Source organism: Pipistrellus hanaki, assembly GCF_964339955.1.
Source record: "Pipistrellus hanaki genome assembly, chromosome: X".
Taxonomy (NCBI): domain Eukaryota; kingdom Metazoa; phylum Chordata; class Mammalia; order Chiroptera; family Vespertilionidae; genus Pipistrellus; species Pipistrellus hanaki.
In genome coordinates, this window is record NC_140524.1 from 72,668,868 (window position 1) to 72,694,877 (window position 26,010).

Below are 26,010 nucleotides of genomic sequence, written 5' to 3' on the forward strand. Positions count from 1 at the left end.
ACATTTTAATTACCCCCAAAAGAAACTCATTAGCAGTCACTCCCCATTTCCCTTCAACAATCACATCCAATCACTAAGCAATCACTAATCTACTTTAAGTTTCTATAGATGTATCATACTGGACATTCATATAAATGCAATCATACAATATGTCTGGGTTCTTTTACTTAGCATGTTTTCAAGATTCATCTATGTAGTAGCATATATCAATACATCATTGCATTTTATTGCTAAACATATTGTGTGGATGCATCACATTTTATCCATGCAATGATTACTTGATGGGCATTTACTTGGAATTTTTTTGCTATCCTATATAATAAAAAGGAAATATGCAAACTGACCATCACTCCACCACAAAGATGGCGGTGCCCACAGCAGAGGCAGGGTTTCTGTAACACAATATGGCTGCGCCCACAGCAGAGGCAGGGTTTCCATAACACAAGATGGCTGCCCTCATAGCTGAATCCAAGTTCCCCTAATGAATGAGCAATCAGCAGGTACCTGAGGCTGCGCCCCGCCCCCATGGGGCTTAACCGGGGACTTCAGGCCATGCCCCCCACCCTGGCACCAGGCCAGAGGACATCAGGCCACAACCCCCTCCCAGTAGGGCTTGATGGGGGACCTCAGGCCACAATCCTCACCTGGCAGGGCTTGATGGGGAACCTCAGGCCATGCCCCCCACCCCGGCACTGATAACAAATGACCACTATAGGCAATGCCCCCTGCCCCAGTGCCAGGCTGGGGGAATTGAGGCCATGCCCCCTGCCCTGGTGCCAGGCAGGGGGAACCTCAGGCCGTGCCCTCCACCCAGTGGGGCTTGAAGAAGGACCTCAGGCTGTGACCCCACCCCAGCACCGGGCCAGGGGACCTGAGGCTGCACCCCCTTCCCTAGCACCAGGCTGGGGGACCTGAGGCCACATCCCCTGCCTGGTGGGACTTGATGGGGGACCTCAAGATGCACACCCCTACCCCAGTGCTGGGCCAGGGAATCTCAGGCTGCTCCTTTCACCTCGGGCCAGGGGATCTCAGGCCATGCCCACTGCCCAGCAGGGCTTGACGTGGACCTGAGGCTGCACCTCCCTCCTGACAGGGTTTAACAGAGGATCTCAGGCCATGCCCCCCACTCAGCTGGGCTTGACAGGAGACTTCATGGCATGCCCCCCATCCCAGCCCAGGCTGGGGGACCTCAGGCCATGTCCCCCACCCAGGCGCCAGGCTAGGGGACCTGAGGCTGCACCCCCCGCCTGGTAGGCTTGACAAGAGTGGGACTGGCCGGGTCTGGATCTAGCCCAATGAGAAAGAGGGCTGGCCGGGTATGCATATCATGCAATTTTGTGGCACATGTGGGTGGGCGGGGACTTGACTCTGGGTCCCATGGTGTGCCCCAGACTCTGATAGGAAGAAGATTTTCATATACATTTTACTAATTTTCTTTCTTCTCTGACACTTCTAGTATAGAGAAAGGGCAAATAGCAATATTAAAATATTTCCTCTAATTAATTCCCTTTTAATGTGCATGAATTTTGTGCACCAGGCCACTAGTTGTAGATAATATATTATAGGAACTCTATAGATATTGATACTCTCTCCTCTCTGGAGACTGCTTTTCTTTGCTTATTTATTTGTTTAGTGACTTGGCTGGACAACTTCAGTGAATTTTCTCCATAGTATGCAGCCTCTGATGTTGTTCCTCAGAGGTTGTGTGCAGCCTTGGACATAAACACTGTCACTCCAGGAAGACAGTAGTTTCAGTTTTAGCAATTGTCTCTTTCTCTGATCTATTAAGTGTCTGCCTCTGCTTGTATACCCAGTTGTTTATCTCCCCTGATTACCAGCTGATTGTTCTACTAAATTGTACAGTGCCCTGAGTTATAAATTGTTCCATCTAATTAAATTCAGGCCCAATTTCAGGTGGTCTTTGAGACTTCTTCTGACCCTAGAGAGGGCTGTTTGGGGCTGACCCTTCTCTGTAAAAACTTCTAGATAGTCTATGGGTTAGCTTGTTGCTTTTTTAAATTTATTAATTTGAGAGACAGAGAGAAAAGTGGAAAGAGGAAGAGAGAATGAGACACAGAGAGAAACATTGATTTGTTGTTCTGCTTATTTATGTATTCATTGGTTGATTCTTGTATGTTACCTGACTAGGATTGAACCTTCAACCTTGGCATATCAGGATAATGTTCTAACCAACTGACCTACCCGACCAGAGCTCTCCAGGTTTTGTAATGGGACTCCTGTTCTGACCCTGGGGTGTCTGCAAGCTAACCCCTTCCAGAAGCACTGCCAGGATTAGCTTCTTAGTCTTATTGAGCTACCAGCCTCCTCTTCATTTCTTGAAGGCAAAATCTAGTTTTTTTGTGTAGGCTTCAACTTTTCCACACTCTTTTCCAAATAATGTCAGTTCTCTTGGGAAGAGTGATGATGGAGCTTTCTGTTATTCCTGTCTCTTCTCCCAATGCTACTAGAAAGTTGGGCCAGGACTATTATTCTGGGCCTGCTCTGCTTAGTGTTAACTTCTACTCCCTGAGTGGGCCTGGGGGATAGATAGGGAATTCCAAATCTCTTAGTTATTCTTGGCTAGACTACAGCTTCTGCAAGATAGAGTTGGGGAGAATGCTGGCAACCTCCCAAGAAGATCTCATAGATCTAGAATGGAAACTAGAGGAAAGGGAAGCTTTTAATCTTATCTATATCAACCTTGAGTATTGCTTCTGTCATGATGCATTTGGGGCAGGGAAGGGAGTAGATGGTACCCCAAATACCACAATTTCTCACTGCTCTTACCAAAATTTTGATTTCCTTGAATAAATGATTCTATTCTCTACTTGCTTTATGTCCTTAGGACAATTTCCAGTAAATATACAGTAAATGTTTTTTTTAATTAATTTTCATTATTTATGGTCATTTTGCTGGAGAGAAGATCTGTTGCAGTCAACTTCTAAGTCTCTAAGAATTAAAAAATGTACAGAGGACCAGCTGGTGTGGCTCAGTGGGTTGAGTGTTGGCCTATAAACCAGGAGATCACAGTTCAAGTCCCAGTTAGGGAACATGCCCAGGTTGTGGGCTCAATCTTCAGTAGGGTAAGTGCAAAAGGTAGCCAATCAATGATTCTCTCTCTTCATTGATGTTTCTATCTCTCTCTCCCTTTCCCTTCATCTCTGAAATCAATAAAAATATGCATTTTTAAAGGTGCACAAATTACTAAAATTTCCATGAAAATCTCTCATATTCTACCAGTAAATTACCTCTTACATTTATCTTTTTCATCCTAAAGACAACTGCCTTTCATGAGTTCTCCATCATTTCTTGCCTAAATTATTTCACTAACTTTCTACATAGTCCTCCAACGTAATTTTCTTCCCCATTCAATCTATCCTCCTTCTAATGGAGTTAAGCATCTAAAACTTTCTAACTATTTAACTTGAGTGGCACTCTACTGATTCTAATATAAAATCCAAACTACTTAGCATAATACACAGGCACTTAAACAGCTAGCCCCAACTTTCTAGCTTCATCTCTTGCCATTTTTTCATATCTATCTTTCACTCTAAACATAGAAGTACCTTTTAAACTTCTGTGCTTATAGTCATGCTATTCCCTTACCTTTTCTGACTTATTAATATCTATTTATTCCTACTTATTTCTTAAAGGCCTGATAAAAAAAATATCTACCTTATTCTAAGAACCTATCAAAGTCAACTAATTGAGTTAAAAATCAAATGTTAAGTCAGGAACCAACAAAATGGCATTTATTGCATGAATGTATATATGTCTTATAAGCCTCTATAGTACATTTCTGCTGCTTTCCTGGGCTCAAAATACAAAACCACAAGGAATATTTAGACACTTTTGCTTTGTAAAAACATATTCCAGAGTTGATATTAAAAGGATATTAGAAATGAAGTTATAGTTGCCATTCTATTTAAATAAGTACAACTTAAAAGTACATTTATTCGGTAAGAAACCACCCTTCCAAAAGAAGGGAGTATATAGGTAGCCATATTATAATTTTAACAAAAGGTTATTCAGCCTCTGAGCTGTTTGTCCAGGGAGCGGAGGGTGGGGGGAGGCTTTATTACCAAAAATATACAAGAAAAGGAGAAGAATATTCTGGGGTAATTCTCACCCTGAGTGCTTTTAGTACAAAGGAGCCCTTGGTGCTCAATGCTTTTAGTAACCAGATAGGAAGATAAAGAAATTAAAATATTAAAAATTCGGTATTGTGACAAGTGTTATTTACTACCTCAGGAAAATCTGGCAAAGGTCCTGTTTCATTTACAAACTGAATATAATTAGATTCACTATCTTCCCCAATTTGTGAGAAATCAAAGGGAATTATGTTGATTCTTATGTTTTCAATTTTCAGGTAAAGCATCTAAAAGTAGTAACAAAACCATCCAAAAAGGGTATGATATTCAATAATAAAAAGTAAACATTTAAATTCTGATTCCTAAATTAATTCCCTTAAATACAAGTTAGTTGCCTAGAGAAAGATGCCTTGTTCATAATCCTATATAATGAAAGTGTAATATGCAAATAGACCAAATGGAGGAATGACCAGTTGGGGGGTGGGGCCAGCAAGCAGGTGGCACCAAGCTAGCCAAGGAGTGTGCCAGCGAACAGAGGGAGGGGACAGAAATGGGATTGGGGGAAGGCAGCAACCAGTGGCAGGGCATGGCACCATCCTGATTGCCTGCCCAGTTGCCTCCCACAGAGGCCATGGGCAGCAGTGGGGCGATTCAGGGTGGGCCTGACTGCTCACCATCCCCAGATAGGCCTACTGGGGTCACCTCCCACAGAGGGGAGCCAGACTAAGCCATCATTTGGACATCCCCTGAGGGCTCTTGGACTGCGAGAGGGCGCAGGCTGGGCTGAGGGGCCCTCCCCAGTGCACAAATTTTTATGTACTGGGTCTCTAGTGTATATATGTGTGTGTACAGAAAGCTTAAGTGACCAGTCAACTGTTCAACTAATCAAAGGAGCCCTGTGACACACACTAACCAGGGAGCAGATGTGCAATGTAGAAGCTGCCCCCTGGTGGTCTTTATGCTCCCACAGCAGGAGTGCTGCTCAGCTGACCAGGATGAGCGGAGCCAGGATGAGTGGGAGCAGCTCCTCCCTGCTGCCTGCCATTTCCCTCACTACTATATACCTCAGGGGATGTTGGATGCCAGTTTCAGCCCAATCCCCACAGACCACACCAAGGGACCCCACTGGTGCACAGATTTGTGCACCGGGCCTCTTGTATACTGATAAAGAGTTGTATAAAGTAGGTGATTCAGTTTATGTTAATATTAACTATAGGCTTGTCAGTGCATAGCATGAGAATAAGCAATAAACTTAGTCCTTACCCATTTCATAGTATCTGAGGATTAATAAAAGATAAAAATATTCATCTAATAAAAATCTACCCCCAAATTTCATTATTTTCAATGAAAAATATTAACTACTATCACAGACTTGTTTTTCAATATAAAAGAATACCAACTTAGATCTCAAAAAAATTGTTTCTCTTTATAAAACTTGCAAAATATTATGCTTTCAATGTGCATCTTTGAGCAATGTAAAGAGCTTTGTTGTTTTCTAGAGAAGCCACGTGTGGTAGAGCAAGTACTCCACACTGCTGTGGCTCCCACTACTCTGTCCTTGTACTGACCTGAGGCAGTCATTTGTGCTAAGAAGAGCAGGTACACAGAAGTAGCATCCAATTGCAGGTGTCCCCACTGGTCGTCACCCACTACAGTGGCACAGGTTTTTGTGTTGTACTTGGCATGGAGGCTATCCTGGGTACTCTGACTGTATTTGAAGGACTCTACTTTATCCACCTGAAACAAAAAAAAAAGAAGTCATAGAAGGCTCTGCCAAAAAAGCAACCCATATGACACACTTCTGTAGTACTCTAACTAAAACAATTAGTTCCTGAAGCTTAGATTTGATTATGTGTGCACCTGATATATAATAGTAACTATTATACCTTTAAATGTGGTTCATTAAATTAGTGGTTTTAAACCTATTTGATAAGGTAGAAAATGAAAATATCTAAAAATTTGAAAAGTAGCAAAGAAGGGAAAAAAGAAGAAATGATGGCTGTGAGATAACCATAGAGAGAGCACTAGTAAAAAAAAAGTTTAGAAGTCTAGAGTTTATTTCTTTTATTTTAGACTTGTTACATGACTGTGGTCATTTTATTAATCTGGACCCCAACTGCTTCTTCTAATAAAATATTGGTTTCAAGAAAATTAATTCAGATTCAAGGTGTGCAACTTATGTAAAGTTCTTTTACGACAAAGGGAAAACACATTTTTTTGTAAAACACTTTTTAATGAAAAAAAAATATCATAAACCCCTAAAAGATAAATCATGGCCTGCTAAAATTATTTGCAGTATGTTCAGTAACTCCTCAAATAGGCAAGAAAGAGACAATCCAAAAGAAATAGTCAAAAGACCTAACAGGCAATTTAATTAAAGACAAATGCAAAGTTCTAATATGCACATGAAAGGATGCTCAACTTAACTCAAGATGAAGAAAATGCAAATTAATGCAAGGGGATATAAATCCTTGGCTCCTGATCTCCAATCATAAAATCTGAAACACTTATAAAGGATTTTTACCCTAAGTTTGTAACCAACATTTATTTTATATGGAGCTATTTATAGTTTTTATTAATTTTATTAGTGTGAAAATGTGTGTTTCCCTTCAGAGAGATTAATGTTTTTAATAACAGAGTGCTGCTCTGGACCTGCTGAGGGCATAACATACTGTATCGTATATAAATGGTAGAACCTTCTAAAATCTGAAAAATTCTGAATTCTAAAATTTATCTGGCCCCAAGGATTTCAGATAATGGCTTATAAAACTATCATATTTTACTCAATATACATAATTGCATGTACAGCAATGCAAAGTATACTAAAAAGCATTTGCAGAGGGGCATATAAAAGACCATGAGGAAGCATTCCAGTGGTACCTGGATGGTAAAATCATGGGTGACATTGCTGCCTTCAGTTCTACAACTTTTCTAAAATTAGCGTCTACTATTTGTGAAAGAGTATATATATATATATGTGTGTGTGTGTGTGTGTGTGTGTGTGTGTGTGTGTGCATTATGAACATCCCCTAAGGGGTAAAAATACTATCACAATGTGCTTTTATTAGAGAGGGAGCTATTAACAATAGCATACCTGTCTGATCATGCAGTGCAGCAGTCCCCTCATCAGCTTCACTACACTCTGCAAAAATAAATGGAAGGAAGACTATTATAAATATCCCTGGATGCAGGAGCACTTACTCAGCAACTGCAGTTGGTAGATGACCTTTTGAGAACAAGTAACCCTATCCTGGGCTCCTATTTACATGGCATTTACTTTATATAAATACACAGAAGAGTAGATTGCAGCTAAAAGGGGAATCAAAAGCTACAGTTGGCGCCTCCTTCAAGTTAAATAGTTCAAGTTCCAACAGGTTTATATAAAACTAAAACAACCATCCTATTAGAGGACATGCCACCTGGAGATAATGGGCAAGTCAGCTCAAAATTCATAGGCTATAAGGATATTCTAAAATACATCCTATAAAAAAAAATACATCCTATGTCCTAGAAAAGCCAACATAATCACTATTATTTTTTTCTAAACTAGTCAATTCTTATCTTCAAGAGTCCTCAGCAATACTTTTCTGGACATTTTCCTTAAAGAAGAAAATGATCTTCAATTCAGAATAATTGTAAAGAGGAATCATTAGTACAATTCAACTCCTTTTCTATTAAAAAAAAAAAAAAGCCACAAACTACTTAAGACTTAAGTCATTACTTTACTTATAAGGGCCTGGCAATTTCTAAGATAGTTTTCTAATCACAGTACTCCAAAATAATGATTAGCAACTATGTACATACTAGTTGGTATAATATAATATAATATAGTAGTAATAATTATATTTCATTATAATATAGTATATTAATATGATACACTACTACATGATACTATACTATACTATATATACTATACTAGTTATACTACATGACACCAGAAGGACCCATCACCAATGGCATGGATAGGCAATATGTTTTGGAAGAATATCACCAAACAGCTTCTCCATTTCTCTAAGTTTTCTGTGTCACAGTTCAGAAGAAATACAACCAGGATACTCTAAAGAATGTTGGCTCAGCGGTGGCTTAAGGACACCTCTGCAAAATAATTATTCTTTCAAAACATTCAAGCAATAGGCATGATAAAGATAAGTACCTATTAATTATGCTCTAACTCTTTATGAAGTACATTATTGAGGAAGAATAATAATGTTTCCTTGGGAAAGTACCTTTTAAAAGCCATTTCTACCTATTAATGGTTTCCTCCCCTTACAGATGAAGAAATGAGAGACAAAGAAAAGAGGTGGGGAGAGAGAGGGAAAGAGAGGGGATGAAAGTGCATGATTATGTCACCTTTTAAAGCATGAAGCATTTATTATAAAGTAATGAAAATGATTGCAACCTCTATAATAAAATCCCTATCACTATTTTGACCCTAATTAAAGACATCTTTTAATATACCCTGTTACAGAAAGCATTTAACATACCCCTCATTCTGCGGGGAGACTTCATTGAATTCCAAATTATCTTCTACATGTCAAACATATAGACTTCCATAAAATCCTTTCAAATCTCTTTGCCATCTAGCTTTGCTATTCCCATCTACATGTTCTTTAATTTAAACAGAAAACCTGGGGAATCACAGACCAGGCAGAAAATTCCTCATTGCCATCCATTTTTGTCTTCCAGAAATGGCCATTGTCAGCCATTTCTGTCATCAAATTTCAACTTTCAAGTTGGAATAGGATAAAATTAATAGGAAGCATGGAAAGATAAAAATAAGAGGAGGTATCCGTACGTTGGATTCCCCAAAACTGGCCATATTATCAAGCAGGGGTAGGAGGTGGTATTGATTATGTTTATTCATATATCAGGGATTGTAGCCACATCAGATTACACCCTCCTCTCACCTACTTTTTTTTTTTTAGGATAATAGATCTATGTATTTGTGAATTGATTATGTAAGGGTATAGAATAGAATCTCAGTTCTCAAACTTAATTCATACCGCAAGGCTAGTCGAGGAGCTAATTGTTCTAAAACTGAATCATTTTCCCCCATGAGAAATAATGTAAATGGAATTAATTTGTTCCAGACCTCCCAAATGATTCTGTTTAAACTTTCTTATATATAGAACATGTCTAATGTATTATTTAATATAGAAATGAATACTTCTTTTCTTAAATTTATCGGACTAACCCTGCCAGCCTTAAGCGAATAACTTTCAGCACTCTTTCCAGGACTATGTTTCAGGAGGTCAGCATTCAGCATCTCTGCTTGCTGACACTGGCTAATTTATATCAACAACAGGTTTTCTGCCTCTTCAATTGCCTATGATCATTGTTTCTTTCACTACATTAGCAACATTAGCACACTTGATGGTCTCCTTATGTTTTAAAATTGTGTTAATCTTCCATTTTGCCAGCAACAAATAAAACCCATAAAAATATTCATGGCACAATTTTCTGGGATATTAGCAGTAAAATTACTCATACTGGCACATTCTCTCCTTTGTTTGAGACATGTTTTCCATGAACTTGGTCAATAACTGAATTGTTGGAGATGAAAGACATTTGAGAATTGAGGTTTGACTCTTCAACTATGTACAACCATTATCTATGTAAATATTAGTATCTCTCTCTCTCTCCAGGTATATATATAATCAGATGTATAATGTTTCAGCATCTAAAACATTCAAAGCATGAGGATGGCAGCAGATGAAAACATGGTACTTGGATATTCCAATAACCCCATCAAAATTACAACTAAAATACAGGACAACCATCATTCAGAACCCCTTGAAATCTGGCTGAATGGAAGTCCTACAATTACAGAAAGAAAGAAGAAAACACACAAAGACTGGCAAGAGGGGTGGAGGTGAGGAACAACTTGTCTAACACCCACATGTGGCATTTTTTTTTAATCCAGAGGGATATCTTGACTGTGGAGGCCAGCTAGGACTATGGCTGAGTGAAACAGAGACTGCTAAAGACCCAGACAGTTTCTCTTAAAGGACCAGCACATGGACTTAATCAGACTCACTCCCTCTGAGCTCTAGCACTGTGGCAGCAGCTTAAAAGGATACAGGGACATATGGGGAGGAACTAAAATACCTGGCATCACAGCAAGAACTTGGGGGCAGCTTTCTCCCAGACAAAATTGCTTGCAGAGATCATTCTTCCTATGCTGAGACCTCCCATGCAACAAAGATGACTGCCAGGTAGCCATATCTGACTCTTCATCAACCTGGCTCTCACTGTTTACCCCCCTGAGATTCCATGGTGATTCCATGGTGATTCCATGAGACCCCCATCCTATCCAATTTGCAGCCCTACCCAAACTGTTTGCAGAGGCTTTTCTGTACGAATGGTCTGTCCTGGCTCAGGCTTCAGACTTACCTAAAATCTCTCAAACAAGTAGCAGCTGGACTCAGCATGCCCCACACCTCTTGATAAGCAAACCCAGGCCCAGCACTAGCAGCATCCTCCAAGGTTCACAGTTTGGCTTCTCCTGAGCACCTTCAAGCTCAACACAAGTAACAGCCTTATGCAGGTCACTCTGTAGCTTGTGCAGGGTGGCCCCAGGCAGGATACAGGCAATGGTAGACTCTGCATCTTCCCGAAGGCCCCAGAGCCAATACATCTGGTGGACAGCTTCAGTCCACGCAAAATTACAACTCTACACATCCACAAGAGACATGCTCAAGGGGCAGACTCGGTAAGCACCAAAGCCCCACTGAAGCAAGTCCTGCTCCATAGGGGTGTCTCCTGCACAGCAGCTCTTCCACTGTAGTAGCAGCTGGTTCTCACAGCCAATTGGTGGGGGCTCAGTTTCTCCCAGTGATGCCAACAGCAATCAAGGCTCAACTATAACAAGACAGTGCACACACTCTAGGGTAGGGGTGTCGAACTCAATCAGAGAAGGGGCCAAAATCTAAAATCCAGCCTAAATCGCGGGCCGAATGGTTTACTGAACAGTCATAAACTGACAATGTCATAAACTGACAGTGGAGTGCAGTGATGACAGCGTGGTGCAGGCCACATTGCAAGGCCTGGAGGGCTGGATTTGGCCCGCGGGCCTTGTGTTTGACACATGTGCTCTAGGGGTACACCTAGAGTGCCCAGCTCAGGTGACTGGGAAGGGTGAGCCACTGGACCATACAGGACACCTAATATACAAGGCCATTCTACCAATTCCAGGTGACATAGCAGTCCTACCTAATACATACTAGGTGTACCAGTTAATAATGCGGATTTTTTTCAACAGATGGAGTTACACATATGTTGATATATATGTGATTTGATATGTATGCTATTTTGTTGTATAGATAGCAAGCTTCAAAACTTCATATGTCAAATTTGCTAAAGGTATTAACATCATAGATATTTTTACACTTAAAAATGTCAAATTTTGTGTAAAAAAAAAAGCATTTCTGGGAAGTTTTAATTCATTACTTTATTTTGAAGAAAAAGTTATCGTATACTTTGGGAAGCTTATAGTGAATATGCCCCATCCCATGATACTTGTGAACACTGATTTAAATGCTTTAAAAGTGATTATTTCTATATGAAAGACAAAAAGAACGTCCAGGTCAACCGAAAAAGTTTGAAGACCAACCATTACAAGCATTATTGGATGAAGATGCATGTCAAACTCAAAAACAACTTGCAGCAAGATTAAACATTGCTCAGCAAACAATTTCTGATCATTTACAAGCAATGGGAAATATTTTAAAGGAAGGAAAATGGGTGCCACATCAACTAAATGAAAGACAAATGGAAAACTGAAAAGTCATCAGCAAAATGTTGCTTCAAGGGCATGAAAGAAAGTCTCTTTTGCATTGAATTGTGACTAGCGGTTATAGTGGATTTATTTTGAGAATCCCAAATGCACAAAATCATGGGTTGATCCAGGTCAAGCATCAACATCGACTGCAAGGCCAAATCGCTTTGGAAAGAAGATGCTCTTTGTTTGGTGGGATTGGGAAGGTGTGGTGCATTATGATTTTCTAATACCAGATGAAACTGTTTTTGTTTTGGGGGTTTTTGTTGTTGTTGTTGTTGTTGTTTATATTTTATTGATTTTTCACAGAGAGGAAGGGAGAGAGATAGAAAGCTAGAAATGTCAATGAGAGAGAAACATCGACCAGCTGCCTCTTGCACACCCCCTACTGGGGATGTGCCCGCAACCCAGGTACATGCCCTTGACCGGAATCAAACCTGGGACCTTTCAGTCCGCAGACTGACGCTCTACCACTGAGCCAAACCGGTTTCGGCTAATACCAGGTGAAACTGTTAATACTAATGCCTACTTACAACAAATAATCAAATTTGAACCACACTTTGATCATGAAATGACCAGAATACATGGCAAAGTAATTTTGCCTCATGATGACTCATATCACACACTTCAAAACCAGTTAAAGACAGATTAAAATATCTTGCCTGGGAAGTATTAACCCACCGGCTGTATTCACCAGACCTTGCTCTTTCAGATGACCACTTGTTCCGATCAATGGCACGCACACTTTCTGAGCAGCACTTCAAAACATACAAAGAAGTGGAAAATTTGGTCTCTGAATAATTTGCCTCAAAACAAGGAAAGTTCTATTAGGACAGTATCCACAAATTACCGAAAAGATGGGGGAAATGTGTAGCTAGTGATGGACATTACTTTGAATAAAGCACTTTTGATGTTTCTCTTGAAATTATCATGTTTTCTTTGATTACAATATCCACCATTATTAACTGGTACACCTAGTAGAAACCAACACAGGGAAACAGACAAAATGTGGAGACAAAGAAACATGTAGCAAATACAAGAGCAGAAAAAATCTCCAGTAAAAGAACTAAATGAAATAGAAGAAAGCAAATGATGAGATACAGAGTTCAAAGCAATGGTTATAATGATGCCCAAGGAACTTAATGAAAGCTTCAAGGGACTTAGGAAGAATTTCAAGGATCTTAATAAGAACATCAAATATATGAAAAAGGACCAATCAGAAGTAAAGTATACACTAACTGCAATGAAGAATAATTTACAGGGAATCAACACTAGAGTAGAGGAGACTGAGAATCAAATCAGTGATTTGGAATATCAGGAAACAAAAAATACCCAATCAGAAAAGCAAAAAGCAAAAATATGAAGATAGTGTAAAGAGCCTTTGGGACAACTTCAAGGGTATGAACATTCACATCGTGAGGTGATAGAAGGATAAAACAGGGAGCAAGAAATTGATAACCTATTTTGGGGGAAAAAAAATACAAAACTTCCCCTACCTGGTGAAAGAAATAGACTTACAAGTCCAGGAAACACAGAGTCCCAAAAGAAGAGGAACCCAAAGAGGCCCACGCCAAAGGTTAAAGACAGAGAATCTTAAAAGCAGCAAGAGAGCTAAGATTTGGAAACAGCCTTAATGCCCATCAGCAGTTGAATGGATTAGAAAACGGTGGTACATCTACACCAGTGTTTTTCAACCTTTTTTGGGCAAAGGCACACTTGTTTCATGAAAAAAATCACGAGGCACACCACCATTAGAAAATGTTAAAAAATTTAACTCTGTGCCTATATTGACTATATATAAAGTAATTCTCTTGAATAGGAATCAAATAAACACAAAGAAAGTATTTTATAATTACTTTATTATGAAATATTAAGTAAACAAAACAGTGAAAAATTATAAAATTCTTGTCTTGTCTGCACCTACGGCACACCAGGCAACATCTCACGGCACACTAGTGTGCCGCGGAACAGCGGTTGAAAAACGCTGATCTACACAATGGAATACTATGCTGCTGTAAAAAAGGAATTCTTACCATTTGCAACAGCATGGATGGATCTGGAGAGCATTATGCTAAGTGAAATAAGCCAGTCAATGAAAGATAAATACCACATGATCTCACTCATTTATGGATAATAAAGAACATTAAAAACTGTTGAACAAAAATAGAGGCAAAAAAGCATTTAATAGACTGTCAAACTACAGTGGGAAGGTAGGGGAGGGTTGGGGCTGGGGGTAAAAGATCAACCAAAGGACTTGTATGCATGCATATAAGCACAACCAACAGAGGCAAGACACCGGGGGTGGGGGATGAGGGCAAATGCCAGGGATAGGGAAGGCTGGGGGGAAGTCGGTAGGGGGGAAAAAGAGAGATATGTACTACTATTTGTAATACCTTAAACAAAAATAATTTTTTAATTAATTAAATTAAATTAATTTTTTTAAAGCAGCAAGAGAAAAGCAGTTAGTTGCCTACAAGGGAGCACCCACACGACTATCAGCTGACTTCTCAACAAAATTATGCAGGCCAGAAGGAAGTGGCAAGAAATAATCAAAGTAATGAATAGCAAGGATATATTATACACCAAAATCACTCTACCCAGCAAAACTAACATTTAGAATTGAAAGTCAGATAAAGAGCTTCACAGACAAGAAAAAGCTAAAGAAATTAATCACCACCAAACCAGTATTAATTACATGAAATGTTGAAGGGAGGAGGAAGAGAGGAAGAAGAGAAGGAGGAGGAAGAAAAGATTAAAAATATGAAAAATAAAATGGCAATAAATAGTAGCTATCAACAATTGAATCTGAAAATCAAATTAAATAAATAATCTAATGAACAAAATAAATTGATTAATAAAATAGAATAAAATGGAAACATGGAACAGGCTGATGAATTTCAGAGAGAAGGTGGGGCAGGGGGAGATTACGCAAAGAATTTATATTGCATATTTACATTACCTATGGTCAAACAATAGGGTAATGAAGGCATGGGAAGGATCGGGAACTGGGTAGAAGGGCACAATGAGTAGAAAAAATGGAGACATCTGTAATACTCTCAACAATAAAGCTTTTAAATAAATAAAAATAAATATATAAAGCACATGTTTTTTATAACACATGCACACTCATGCACACACCAAACTACACTACAAACATGTCTATTTAATAATTCCTAGTTATCCTTTAAAACCCAACTCCTCTGAATCTTTGCTTGCCTTGTTTAAGAGAATTGGAAACTCACACCTCCCACAGAACTTTGTACTTATCTCCACTATAGATAGTACCTACAATATCTGTCCTAATGTTTTGTAACTATTTGTCTGTCTCCCCTATCAAACTCTGAATTCCTTAAGAAAAATGCTCCAAGACAATATTCAGAAATACACCTTTAAATCAATGGACTAAGCAGATTATATTTTGAAAAAATATATATATATAGTATATTTTTCATGCCTGCAAGTAACTCTCAAATGGCTTGTCAAATAGGTGGTATGCATATACACATGCTTAAAGAAAAGGAAGATGCAAATATATAAAAATGTTAACAATTAGTGAATGTAGGTAAAGAGTACATGCAAATGTGTTCACTTTACTCTTCCTACAACTTTTCTATACATTAAAAATTTTAAATATAAAAATTCAGAGTTAAATATAAACATTTTGTTCCATTTTATTTTTTATATCTATCACAGGACCTGGCACATGACAATTACACAAAATCTTCTACTTCAAAATGGGAGGGGGAAAACACACAGACCATAAGTAATCTAGAAATCCCAAGAAAGTAGTCCTGAAAAAGAAATTATCACTGAGTATTCTGTGAGGACAGGAGTTACAAAAAAATAGGATTGGAGCTGAGCTTTGAAAGGAGTGTATTAGTTCAGATTAGAAGGGAACATGCATTACAAATGGAAGAAGTTCATTAAAAAAATTTGGTGGCCTCCATGTAGGAAAATTTTTAAAAAGACTCAATCAATCTGAAGTCATTAAACTGAGGTTGTATTCATACCACCACTAAATTCCAACCTGCTTCATTCCCTTCACTTGTAAATTTGGGAAAATAATACCTAATTTACCGGGTGTTGTGAGAATAAAATGCTAGTAATTATGGGGAAGTATGTAGTACAATGAAAAGTATTTACACAAATGTCAGGTATTTTTATTAAGGAATTGTTGAAGTAATAAAGAAACTAATCTGGTTGGAACTGAGGGTATAATGCATGTTACCAGTATCCTACCTAATAAAAGAGTAATGTGCAAATTAACCATCACTCCTCACAAGCCATGCCCACCAGCCACATCGACCAGCCAATCAGAGTGAGTATGCAAATTAACCCCAACCAAGATAGCTGCCACCACAGAGAACAGTTGAGAGGCTTGGGTTTCCCCAGCAATGGAAGCCAAGCTTTCCACACACTCTGGCCGGCCTAGGCCTCCACTCAAGAATACAAAGTTTCAATTATAGAAGATAAATCCCAAGAAAAATGGCTGCAGCCACAGAGATGGAGAAAACAGGCTAGGGTTGCCCTCGGCAATGGAGGAAGCCAAGCTTTCCACCTGCCCTGGCCAGCCTTGGTCTCCACTCAAGGCTACAAAGTTTCAATTGTAGAAGGTAAATAAATTCCAGATACCAGAGCCTCCGTGTGGGTTGCCGGTGGGGGGCATGGCCGGCCTGCTAACCACCTCACTCAGGCTGCCCCATGCCCCAAGGGAACCCCCTCCCTGATCCAGTACACCCTTCAGGGCAAACCAGCTGGTCCCCACCTGTGCACCAGGCCTCTATCCTATCTCATAAAAGAGTAATATGCAGATTGACCATCACTCCAACATACAAGCTTGCTGCCCCCATGTGGTCAAAGATCCTGCCCTCATGTGGACACAAGATGGCCACCACAAGATGGCCAGCAGGGGAGGGCAGTTGGGAGGGACCAAGTCTGCAAGAGAGGGCAGTTGGAGGCAATCAACCCTGCAAGAGAGGGCAGTTAGGGATGACCAGGACGGCAGAGGAGGGAAGTTGGTGACATACAGGCTGGCAGGAGAGCAATTAGACATCAATCAGGCTGGCATGGGAAGGGTTAGGGGGTGATCAGGCTGGCAGGCAGAAGTGATTAGGGGCAATCAGGCAGGCAGGCAGGCGAGTAGTTGGGAGCCATCAGTCCTGGATTGTGAGAGGGATGTCCTACTGCAACATCCCTCTAGGGGTCCCAGATTGGAGAGGGTGCAGGTTGGGCTGAGGGACACCCCACCCTCACCCTGTGCAAGAATTTCATGCACCGGGCCTCTAGTGGCATAAAATTGGCTAGGACTAAACTCTAGAGTTTTGCCTATCAATTCAAAACATTTAGATTTTACTTGATGGGAAATGAGAGCCACAGAAAGATTGTTGAGAGTGGAAATAATATATTTTAAGTGTTGTTTTTCACAACGGTGTTAATTGATCAAGGTTTAGACTAGAGTTGATGCAGAAGGGACAAGAAAGGAGGGGATGGATTCAATAAAAATCATAAGAATCAACAGACTTTGGTCTACATGTATCAAAAGTCAAAGGGGGGTCAGTCAAAAATCACCCTAATGACAGCATTTTTTTAACACTGTTTTATAGAACGCTAGTCTAGGAAATTCTTAAAGGCTGTAAAATCCATTCCTATCTTAGATTCCAAATGCACTTTACTATGCATTAGCATATCAAAGGCTCTGAGAAATTATGGAGTAAAGAAATCTGCCATTTAACATAGCCCCAAACTTAATTGACCTAGTGTTCCTTGGAACACACTATGGAAAATGCTCTAAGTAATGTTGTCCAGGTGACCAGTACACTGAAGACACAAGAGAAAATACAATGCTTAGAGAGTTGCTGTTGTTTGATAGTCCATTTTGTTTGTTGAAGGCATTTCAGACATAAAGAGTTTGAGAAGCTACAGGATATGCAGGGTCAACTGGTCAGAAGACTAATGAAAATCAGGGTTTGACATTAAAATGGGGTCAGAGTTAAAAAGATGAAACTTTGTAAGTCATTCTCATAAAGAGTAACAAATGCCTACTATTATGGAGGATAAAACAATGAAACTTCCCTATTGTCAAGAATTACAACCCAGAACATGTTGGTGCCCTTAATCTCAATATCCTATGCTAGAGGCCTGATGCATGAAGGTTTGTGCAAGAATGGGCCTTCCTTCCCTTGGCAGCCAGCACCACCTTCACTCTAGCTGGAGCCACCTTTTTGCTCTGGCCCGGAGCCACCTTTCTGCCTTCCCACGATGTCCAGAGGCCCAGAGTGGCTGGGATGGTGTGGAACACCTGCGTCATCACCATGGTGACGGTGCAAGCATCACACCCCGCCCCCAGCTGCTCAGCACCTGTGTATGCAAATTAACTCACCATTTTTGTTGGGTTGATTTGCATACTCATTCCTGATTGGCTGGTGGGTGTCTTGAAGGTATAGTCAATTAGCATGTTACTCTTGTATTAGTATAGATAATAAAAGGGTAATATGCAAATCAACCGAATAGTGGAACAACTGGTCGCTATGATGCACACTGACCACCAGGGGACAGACACTCCCATGGGGGAATGGGGTGCGGAGCCATTTAGCCACAAGCTGGGCTGACAGCTAGTGAATGCAACCAACGGCCCACCTCCATAGCAGTGCTAAGGATGTCTGACTTTGGCCATCAATCACACTTCCCCTGAGGGCTCCGTGTACTGCAAAAGAGTGCAGGCTGGGCTGAGGAACACCCACACACACACACACACACACAGTGCACGAATCTTATGCACCAGACCTCTAGTTCTGATCTATAGAAAATTAAAGCTCAGTTGCCTACATCTGAAAGACATCACTTGAGAAAATGGCTGGTATAGAGAGAATCTTACCCACTTTGGAAAAGAATTCACATGCAACTTACAACTGACAGCAGACTATCTTAACATTAAGATTCCTATTAGCCCAGAATATTGTTTTTTTGGCCATTCAAAAAGACAAAGAACCCTCTGTTTAAACAATTTTATAAAGGATGCTTCTTCATTGAGGGAAGGGCCTTAAAAGTTGGCTTAAAGGAATCTGTTGACTGGTGACTTTGCCAGGGAAGGGGAGCATAGCTCTGAAACAGTGGTCATAAGTATAACAATCAACAAATAAACAGCCTTTACTTGTGTCCAGTTGGTAAGGTCTGAAAATTTGTCAGTCACTCTCCAACAAATATCACTATCATTTTAAGAAATGAAGTAAAATGGTGTATACCTGCCACGAAACATTCTTCTCAATTAGAATAAATATGCTGGAGACTGCGAAAGACATTTACTTAGAAAAAGGAGATACATTTTAGCACAGGCACAACAGTATTTTCCACTGCAACAGAACAGACTGTACCCACTTCCCCTGAATCAGCAAGTTTCAAGTTTCCACTTCAAAAATATTCAGTACAATACAGGAAAGAGTTTTGAAATGTAATTTTAGGAAGGTGGAAAAAAAGGGGCAGGGCGGGTGGGGGGAGAAAGGCAAAATACAGTTCTATTATTCCTGTGGGCTAGGCTACATGTTTCTTTCAATCCCCCCTATCCTACATACATACCACACAGCCCCAGATCTTTTTATATTTTTATTTTGCATACCTGCTCCAGTTCATAGGCCTTTGCCTTATCTTCATCCCGATCTGCATTCTTCCGATAGGCCAGGCCCAAGCCCCACACAGCCAAGATGCTGTACACATTATCCCGGACCCAAGCATCTTTCTGATCATAGCTGGCTGGAAGCAAGCCAGTCACTGGATTCTACAAAGCCAAGAAAAAGAGGACAGGCAGGTATCCATGGGATGTTAATATTAGGAAACAATATCAAATGGCATATTTAGGAACTTTGATCTAATTTCTACTTCCCTACTCCTGAGTATTATACCCTCCTTTTTTCTGACCAAGTACAAGCAAATGTTATCTTGAATAAGGGGGAAGAGCTGTTTGAAAACTTACAAGTCTGAAATGTGGGTAAAAGAAAGTCAGTGTTTTAACTTTCCAGTTAGAATGAGCTACCAAACAATAAACCAGCATTAAAGAAGTATTAAAAACATAATTAACAGTATATACAAAGTACTTCAGGTCTTCACAATAGTCTAGTCTTAAAATGACTAAATCTTTCCCTGATTTCTTTGACAGGAGGGGAAGAGTCACACACACACACACACACACACACACACACACACACACACACGTTCACCAAAGGTCTCCATCCAAGCTCTCACGCTGCACACATCTTCAGTGATTACAGGCAACACTTAACTTACCTGATGGCACAGGATGGTCTGATGCACCAACCTAGCGTAGCCGTCCAGCCGAACCCCCGAGTTACTCCGGCTCCTCATCTTGCCACCTCTCCAATCCCCTCAGTGAAACCGTCCTGGGTATCGGGTGCCCGGTGCCAGGTGCCAGGTACCAGGTGCTGCAGGGGCCTTCGGTCCACCAAGGAAGGAGGCTCCAAAGCAGCTGCACCCTCCCTGTGGGAAGCCGAGTACCAGGTTCCTGCAGAGCCGTCCCAACGCTCAGGCCTGGGCCAGCTGTCTGGGCCACGGCGGTCTCTGGAGCCCACCACACGCCCTCCCCCGCAGCCTCCTGCAGTCTGGAGCCCTAGTGCTGCCCTCTCCCAACCTTATGCCAGTCAGGCCTCCACGGGAGACTGCCCTGGCCTACAGCATACACAAACATAGACACAGCGTTCAGCACCGCCTCCACTAGCTGGAGCCGCCAGCGGGAGGCGGGGCGGGCTCCTGGGGTCCTGGCAGCTGCGAGCTGTGCCCGCTGGGCTTGCGCGCCTGCCCCGCCCGAGTGGTCCCCTGCACACAAGCATGCCCGACCCGCAGCAGAGTATGTGTCAAGGTTAGCAATGTGATTTCAGAGGTTTATTTTTGATACTTAGAGTATTTCAGTTTTCCCCACTTGCTGTGTAGTTAGGATGTTAAGGCGGCTGTTTCTTTTTGTTTTGTGGGGTGTGTGTTTTTTTTCTACTAAACTACTTTAGGAAGCCCACGGTGAATTCAAACCTAAGAAGAAAAGCGCACGTTTGCATTCAAGGCCTAAAGAATTGAAATCTCCAGAATGGTAATTTTTGGGTCTTTAATGTATTTTATACTTTTGACTAAAAGCTTAGATTAAATTACTCTGTGGGCCTGGGAAGGCGGGCGCAGCGGTGAGCTTTGAGGAAGCCAGTGACTACCGGAACCTGGGCTGGGCTGGGGTGGGGAGCGGTGCCTCAGGATGACCTTGAATGAAAGAGATTTTTATAACTGATTTGGAAGTTTACCTCGTGTACACGTAAGTCACACGGGCCAGGCAACAGACTCAAGTGAAAATAAAGGGGTGGGGGAGGAGACAGAGTCTCAGCCTCGCCACCGCTGCTGCCCAGAGACTGCTGATACCCCGTCCATCCATCCGTCCGTCCACCTGCCTCCACCCACTCTGGCTACAGAAAATCCAGTCATGGATAAAAATGGCCGGGCAAGCTGAGCAATATGATGATGACATGGCAGCCAGCGTGAAGTCTGTAACTGAGCAAGGAGTTGAATTATCCAATGAGGATAGGAATCTTCTCTCAGTTGCCTATAAAAATGTTGTAGGAGCCATAGGACATCTTGGAGGGTCGTCTCAAGTATTGAGCAAAAGACAGGTGTTGAGGAAAAACAACAGATGGCTCGAGAATACAGAGAAAAAATTGAGGTTGCTGCTGGGGATGACAAGAAAGGGATTGTGGACCAGTCACAGCAAGCATACCAAGAAGTTTGGAAATCAGCAAAAAGGAAATGCAACCAACACATCCTATCAGATTGGGTCTGTCCCTTAACTTCTTTGTGTTCTTTTATGAGATTCTGAACTCCCCAGAGAAAGCCTGCTCTCTTGCAAAGACAGTTTTTGATGAAGCCATTGCTGAACTTGATACATTAAGTGAAGAGTTATACAAAGACAGCACACTAATAATGCAGTTACTGAGCGACAACTTGATATTGCGGACATCGGATACCCAAGGAGATGAGGCTGAAGCATGAGAAGGAGAAAATTAACCAGCCTTCAAATTTTTGTCTGCCTCATTCTAAAATTTACACAGTAGGCCATTTGTCATTCATGCTATCCCACAAATAGTTTTTTGTCTACAATTTATGACAGGTTTATGTTACTTCTATTTGAATTTCTATATTTCCCATGTGGTTTTTATGTTTAATATTTGGGGAGTAGAGCCAGTTAACATTTAGGGAGTTATGTTTTCATCTTGAGGTGGCCAATATGGAGATATAGAATTTTTATATGAGTTATAAATGTTTGGTATAGTACTTTTGGTACATTGTGGCTTCACAGGGCCAGTGTTAAAATTGTTTCCATGTCTAAGTGGAAAAAAAACAAAAACTGCCTATATATTGGTTTATCCTGGAGGGAATAAAAGGGATAATTAGTTCCAGTCACAGATGTAGTTGTTGTGGGTACTTTAAGTTTTGGAGCACTTCGAGTGCTGTATTAGAAGTGGATATCCCAATGGGTAGTCCATGTGTGTATCTGTGGAATACTCAGTCACAGTTCACACACCTTCGACCACAGCTGCAGAGTGTTCCTTTAGTTGTGACCCAATTCACTCTGAATAAGGGCAGAAACGGTACACATTCCATTATTTGTAAAGTTGCCTGCTGTTTGCTTTTATTATTTTTGCTTCACTCATTTTATTTGTATTTAAATGTTTTAGGCAACCCAAAAACAAATGTACAAGTAAAGATGCAGTAAAATGAAATGCTTGGTATCCATTACTTCATATATATCAAGCATAGCAGTAAAACAAACAAACAAAAACACACATGTATTTAACTTCTTTACATTGTTGTTTTTTGTGTCGTTGTTGTTGTTTTGCTTTTGTGATTTTTTTTTATACTTGCCTAACATGCATGTGCTATAAAAAACAGTTAACAGGGAAATAACTTGAGATGATGACTAGCTTTGTTTAATGTCTTATCAAATTTTCATGAACAATCTAAGCATAATTGTTAAGAACACGTGTATTAAGTTCATGTAAGTGGAATAAAAGTTTTATGAATGGACTTTTCAACTACTTTTCTACAGCTTTTCGTGTAAATTAGTCTTTTGGTTCTGAAATTTTCTCTAAAGGAAATTATAGATTTTTGGAAATGTATTCCTTATTCCCTCTTGGCAGCTAATGGGCTTTTACCAGGTTTCAATACAAAGTTTATCATAACAAAATACTACTAACAGAACTACTGTTCCCAACCACATCCCATACTCCCCATCCTCCCAGCCCCCAAACTCCCTAAAAAAAGGGTGTTGTGTTTATTTGTTTGTTTGTTTTTAGAGGTGTGGGGATTGATTGGAAACAATAATATGTTCCATTTAAAATTTTAGTATATGGCATTTTCTAACTTGGAAGCCACAATGTTCTTGGCCCATCATGACATTGGATAGCATTAACTGTAAGTTTTGTGCTTCCCAATTGCTTTTGTTTTTAAGAATTTCTTGATACTCTTATAGCATGCCTTCAACTTTGATCCTTTATTCTTTCCATTTGTCAGGTGCACACAGGATTATCTTTTTCAGTCTTCTGTCACCAACCATTATTACTTGGTGGCCATGTACTTGGGAAAAAAGCCTCATGATCTTTCTGGCTTCACTCAATGTCTAAGGATACCCTAGTTCCTTTGCTTGCATCCCATCAACTATTTCCCTCATCATATTTGCTGCAGCAAATGTCTCCTTGTTTTATCTCCCTGTGAAACTTTACCTATGAATGGTCTGACATTGGCTGCCTTTCAAACCGCTCTTCCTTTCTTCTTTAAATAATGGGGCTAAATTATATCCAAAGTTTGCCCTACATACTATTTCCTAAGTACCTTTCAAAAACACCAAATAAAAATACCATTTTAAAAGATGTGTGTTTTTTCTTTTAGAATGTAAGCTCCTCAAGAGCAGGCACAATGTTTTCTTATATGTTCTACTATGCCTAGTACACTGTAAATGCTCAATAAATATTGGTGATGGGGAAAAAAGTAAAGGGAGGAAAAGGGGGCTAGAAAAGAAGCCTGCAAACAATGCTCACTCCTCACTGGTCGCCATTTGTCACACACCCCTGGTTTTTGCTACCTCTGTTTACTGCTCCAAACCCCCACCTCTTGAGCTCAGTTCATTTCAAGACCCTGCAGGCCTTTCAAGGCTTGGTATAAATACCACCTACTCTCAAAATCGCAGGGTTAAGAGAATTAGGCCTTTCAATTCCCAACTCTAATAATCTATTATTCTAAGCCTTCCCTAGCCACCTCACCCAGGCCACAGTGATTTTGCATTTGTTTACATTTTTATTTCTCTAAATTTAGTCTCTCCTTCTAAGCTTACTCCACCCCAACCCCCACTGTCACCAGCTCCCAAATTAGCATAAAGGCAGTCACTCCAGAGGTGACTAGCAAATAATTGGTAATGATGATAGTTATACACAGTAATGACAGAATTCTCAGGCAAATACTTTCCATTGTAGTCATTAGCTACGCAAATGCTGTGACTGACACATAACAAGCCACTTTAAGGCCCAGATGCACAGGGGATGAACAAGTCTTTCCTAGGAAAGCTAGTTCATTTTGGATGAAAAAACACTTCTCCAACCCTCCTCTGCCCCTAACTCCCTGATATCTTCCCCTTAGCCTGTAGCTTCAAAAACCCTTTCTCTATCCTTGTCCACTTCAAGCTACTGCCCTCTCTTTTTCTTTACCTCACCATCATGGGATGGGTGGGAGAAATCAACCAAAGAACTTGAATGCATATATGCATAACCTATGGACATAGACAATAAGGTGGTGGGGGTCTAGGGCAGGGGGCAGAGGCTGGATAGAAGGGGTCAATGGGGAAAAAGGGGGACATATGTAATACAACAATAAAGTTAAAAATGGTTCATTGCATTGAATTTAGAAATAAAATTTACATTTAATAAATAAATAAGTGGGTTTTTTAATATTAAAGTATATATATGGTCACTAAAAAAACTTGGAAAGTATAGAAAAGTAAAGCAAAATCACAATTCCTTCATACACACATATGTGATAGATCCTCCCTTCCCCCAACTGGTGGACAGAGTATGACATAACCTGCACCTGTGGCCCTGACATTCCTGAGTACCTAACCAGGTACCTTATATAGACTACACATTGAAGCACCAATCAGCACCTGCCAAATATCCTAAGCCAGTGGTCAGCAAACTCATTAGTGAACAGAGCCAAATATCAACAGTACTACGATTGAAGTTTCTTTTGAGAGCCAAAAACCGACTTCTGCGCATGGGCCACGAAGTTTCAATCACACTGTATGTGCGCCCACATGTGGTATTTTGTGGAAGAGCCACATTCAAGGGGCCAAAGAACCGCATGTAGCTCGAGAGCCACAGTTTGCTGACCACTTTCCTAAGCCAGTGATTCTTAAGTACCTAAGTGCCTAATCATGTGCCTTATATAAAGCCACCAATCAGCATGTGCCAAGTACCCTAAGCCCGATCCCTTCCCATTCCTCCCCTCAAAAAGCATGTTCACATCTGCACGTGTTGCTGTTCTCTCCTGTGAGACAGTCCAGCAGGGTCCCTCTCCTCTAATAAAGTCTGTAGTCCTGGGGTTTTTTTGTTTGTTTGTTTGTTTGGTTGGTTGGTTGGTTGTTTTTTTGTTTGTTTGTTTTTGTTTTTGTTTTGTTTTTTGTCTGTTTGTGTGGGGGGTTTTTGCCCTCTATCTGATCTATCACTGCACACCTGATACTAATACAAAATAATATTGAATATAAATTGTAATTGAAATTTTTTTTTAAGTTTAAAGCTGCTATAGAATTAAAGGAAAAGACAACATTGGGGGGAAAAAATTATCTACAGCCTGGCAGTGCCCTTCTCCTCTAATAGTCTGTAGTTCTGGTTTTTCAGCTTCTGTCTGATCTTTTATTTGCTGCCAAAGTCTGGGAGAGGTGCATGGGAGTGTGGACGATCCTTGAACCTAGCCTTGAGCTTCTGACTTCTGTTCTTGCTCTGCTCGGTGGTATGGTTCTGAGTTGACTGGCCCTCTCCAGACACCTCTCGAACGCTTCCTTACCAGGACACATGGGGATCTCCTCACTTCCTTCTCACCAGTAGGCTTCAGGGATTT

At 40.6% G+C, this 26,010-nt stretch overlaps 1 protein-coding gene and 1 pseudogene across 4 annotated transcripts in view; one reads left to right on the forward strand and one right to left on the reverse strand.

Annotated features, from left to right (window-relative positions):
- PHKA1 (phosphorylase kinase regulatory subunit alpha 1) overlaps positions 1–26,010 on the reverse strand; it is a 236,260-nt gene that overhangs the window by 191,801 nt on the left and 18,449 nt on the right. For all 3 annotated transcript variants that reach the window (XM_084869451.1, XM_084869452.1, XM_084869450.1), the window contains exons 2-5: positions 20,146–20,355; positions 19,481–19,639; positions 7,186–7,233; positions 5,660–5,828 (exon numbers count right to left, since the gene is read on the reverse strand). In XM_084869451.1, the coding sequence (XP_084725577.1) occupies positions 5,660–5,828; positions 7,186–7,233; positions 19,481–19,639; positions 20,146–20,223 (454 nt within the window). In that variant the 5' untranslated portion in view covers positions 20,224–20,355. The remainder of the gene's footprint in view (positions 1–5,659; positions 5,829–7,185; positions 7,234–19,480; positions 19,640–20,145; positions 20,356–26,010) is intronic.
- Positions 20,376–22,352, forward strand: LOC311614683 (14-3-3 protein zeta/delta-like; annotated as a pseudogene). The gene has a single exon. The product of its transcript is annotated as a 14-3-3 protein zeta/delta-like (transcript).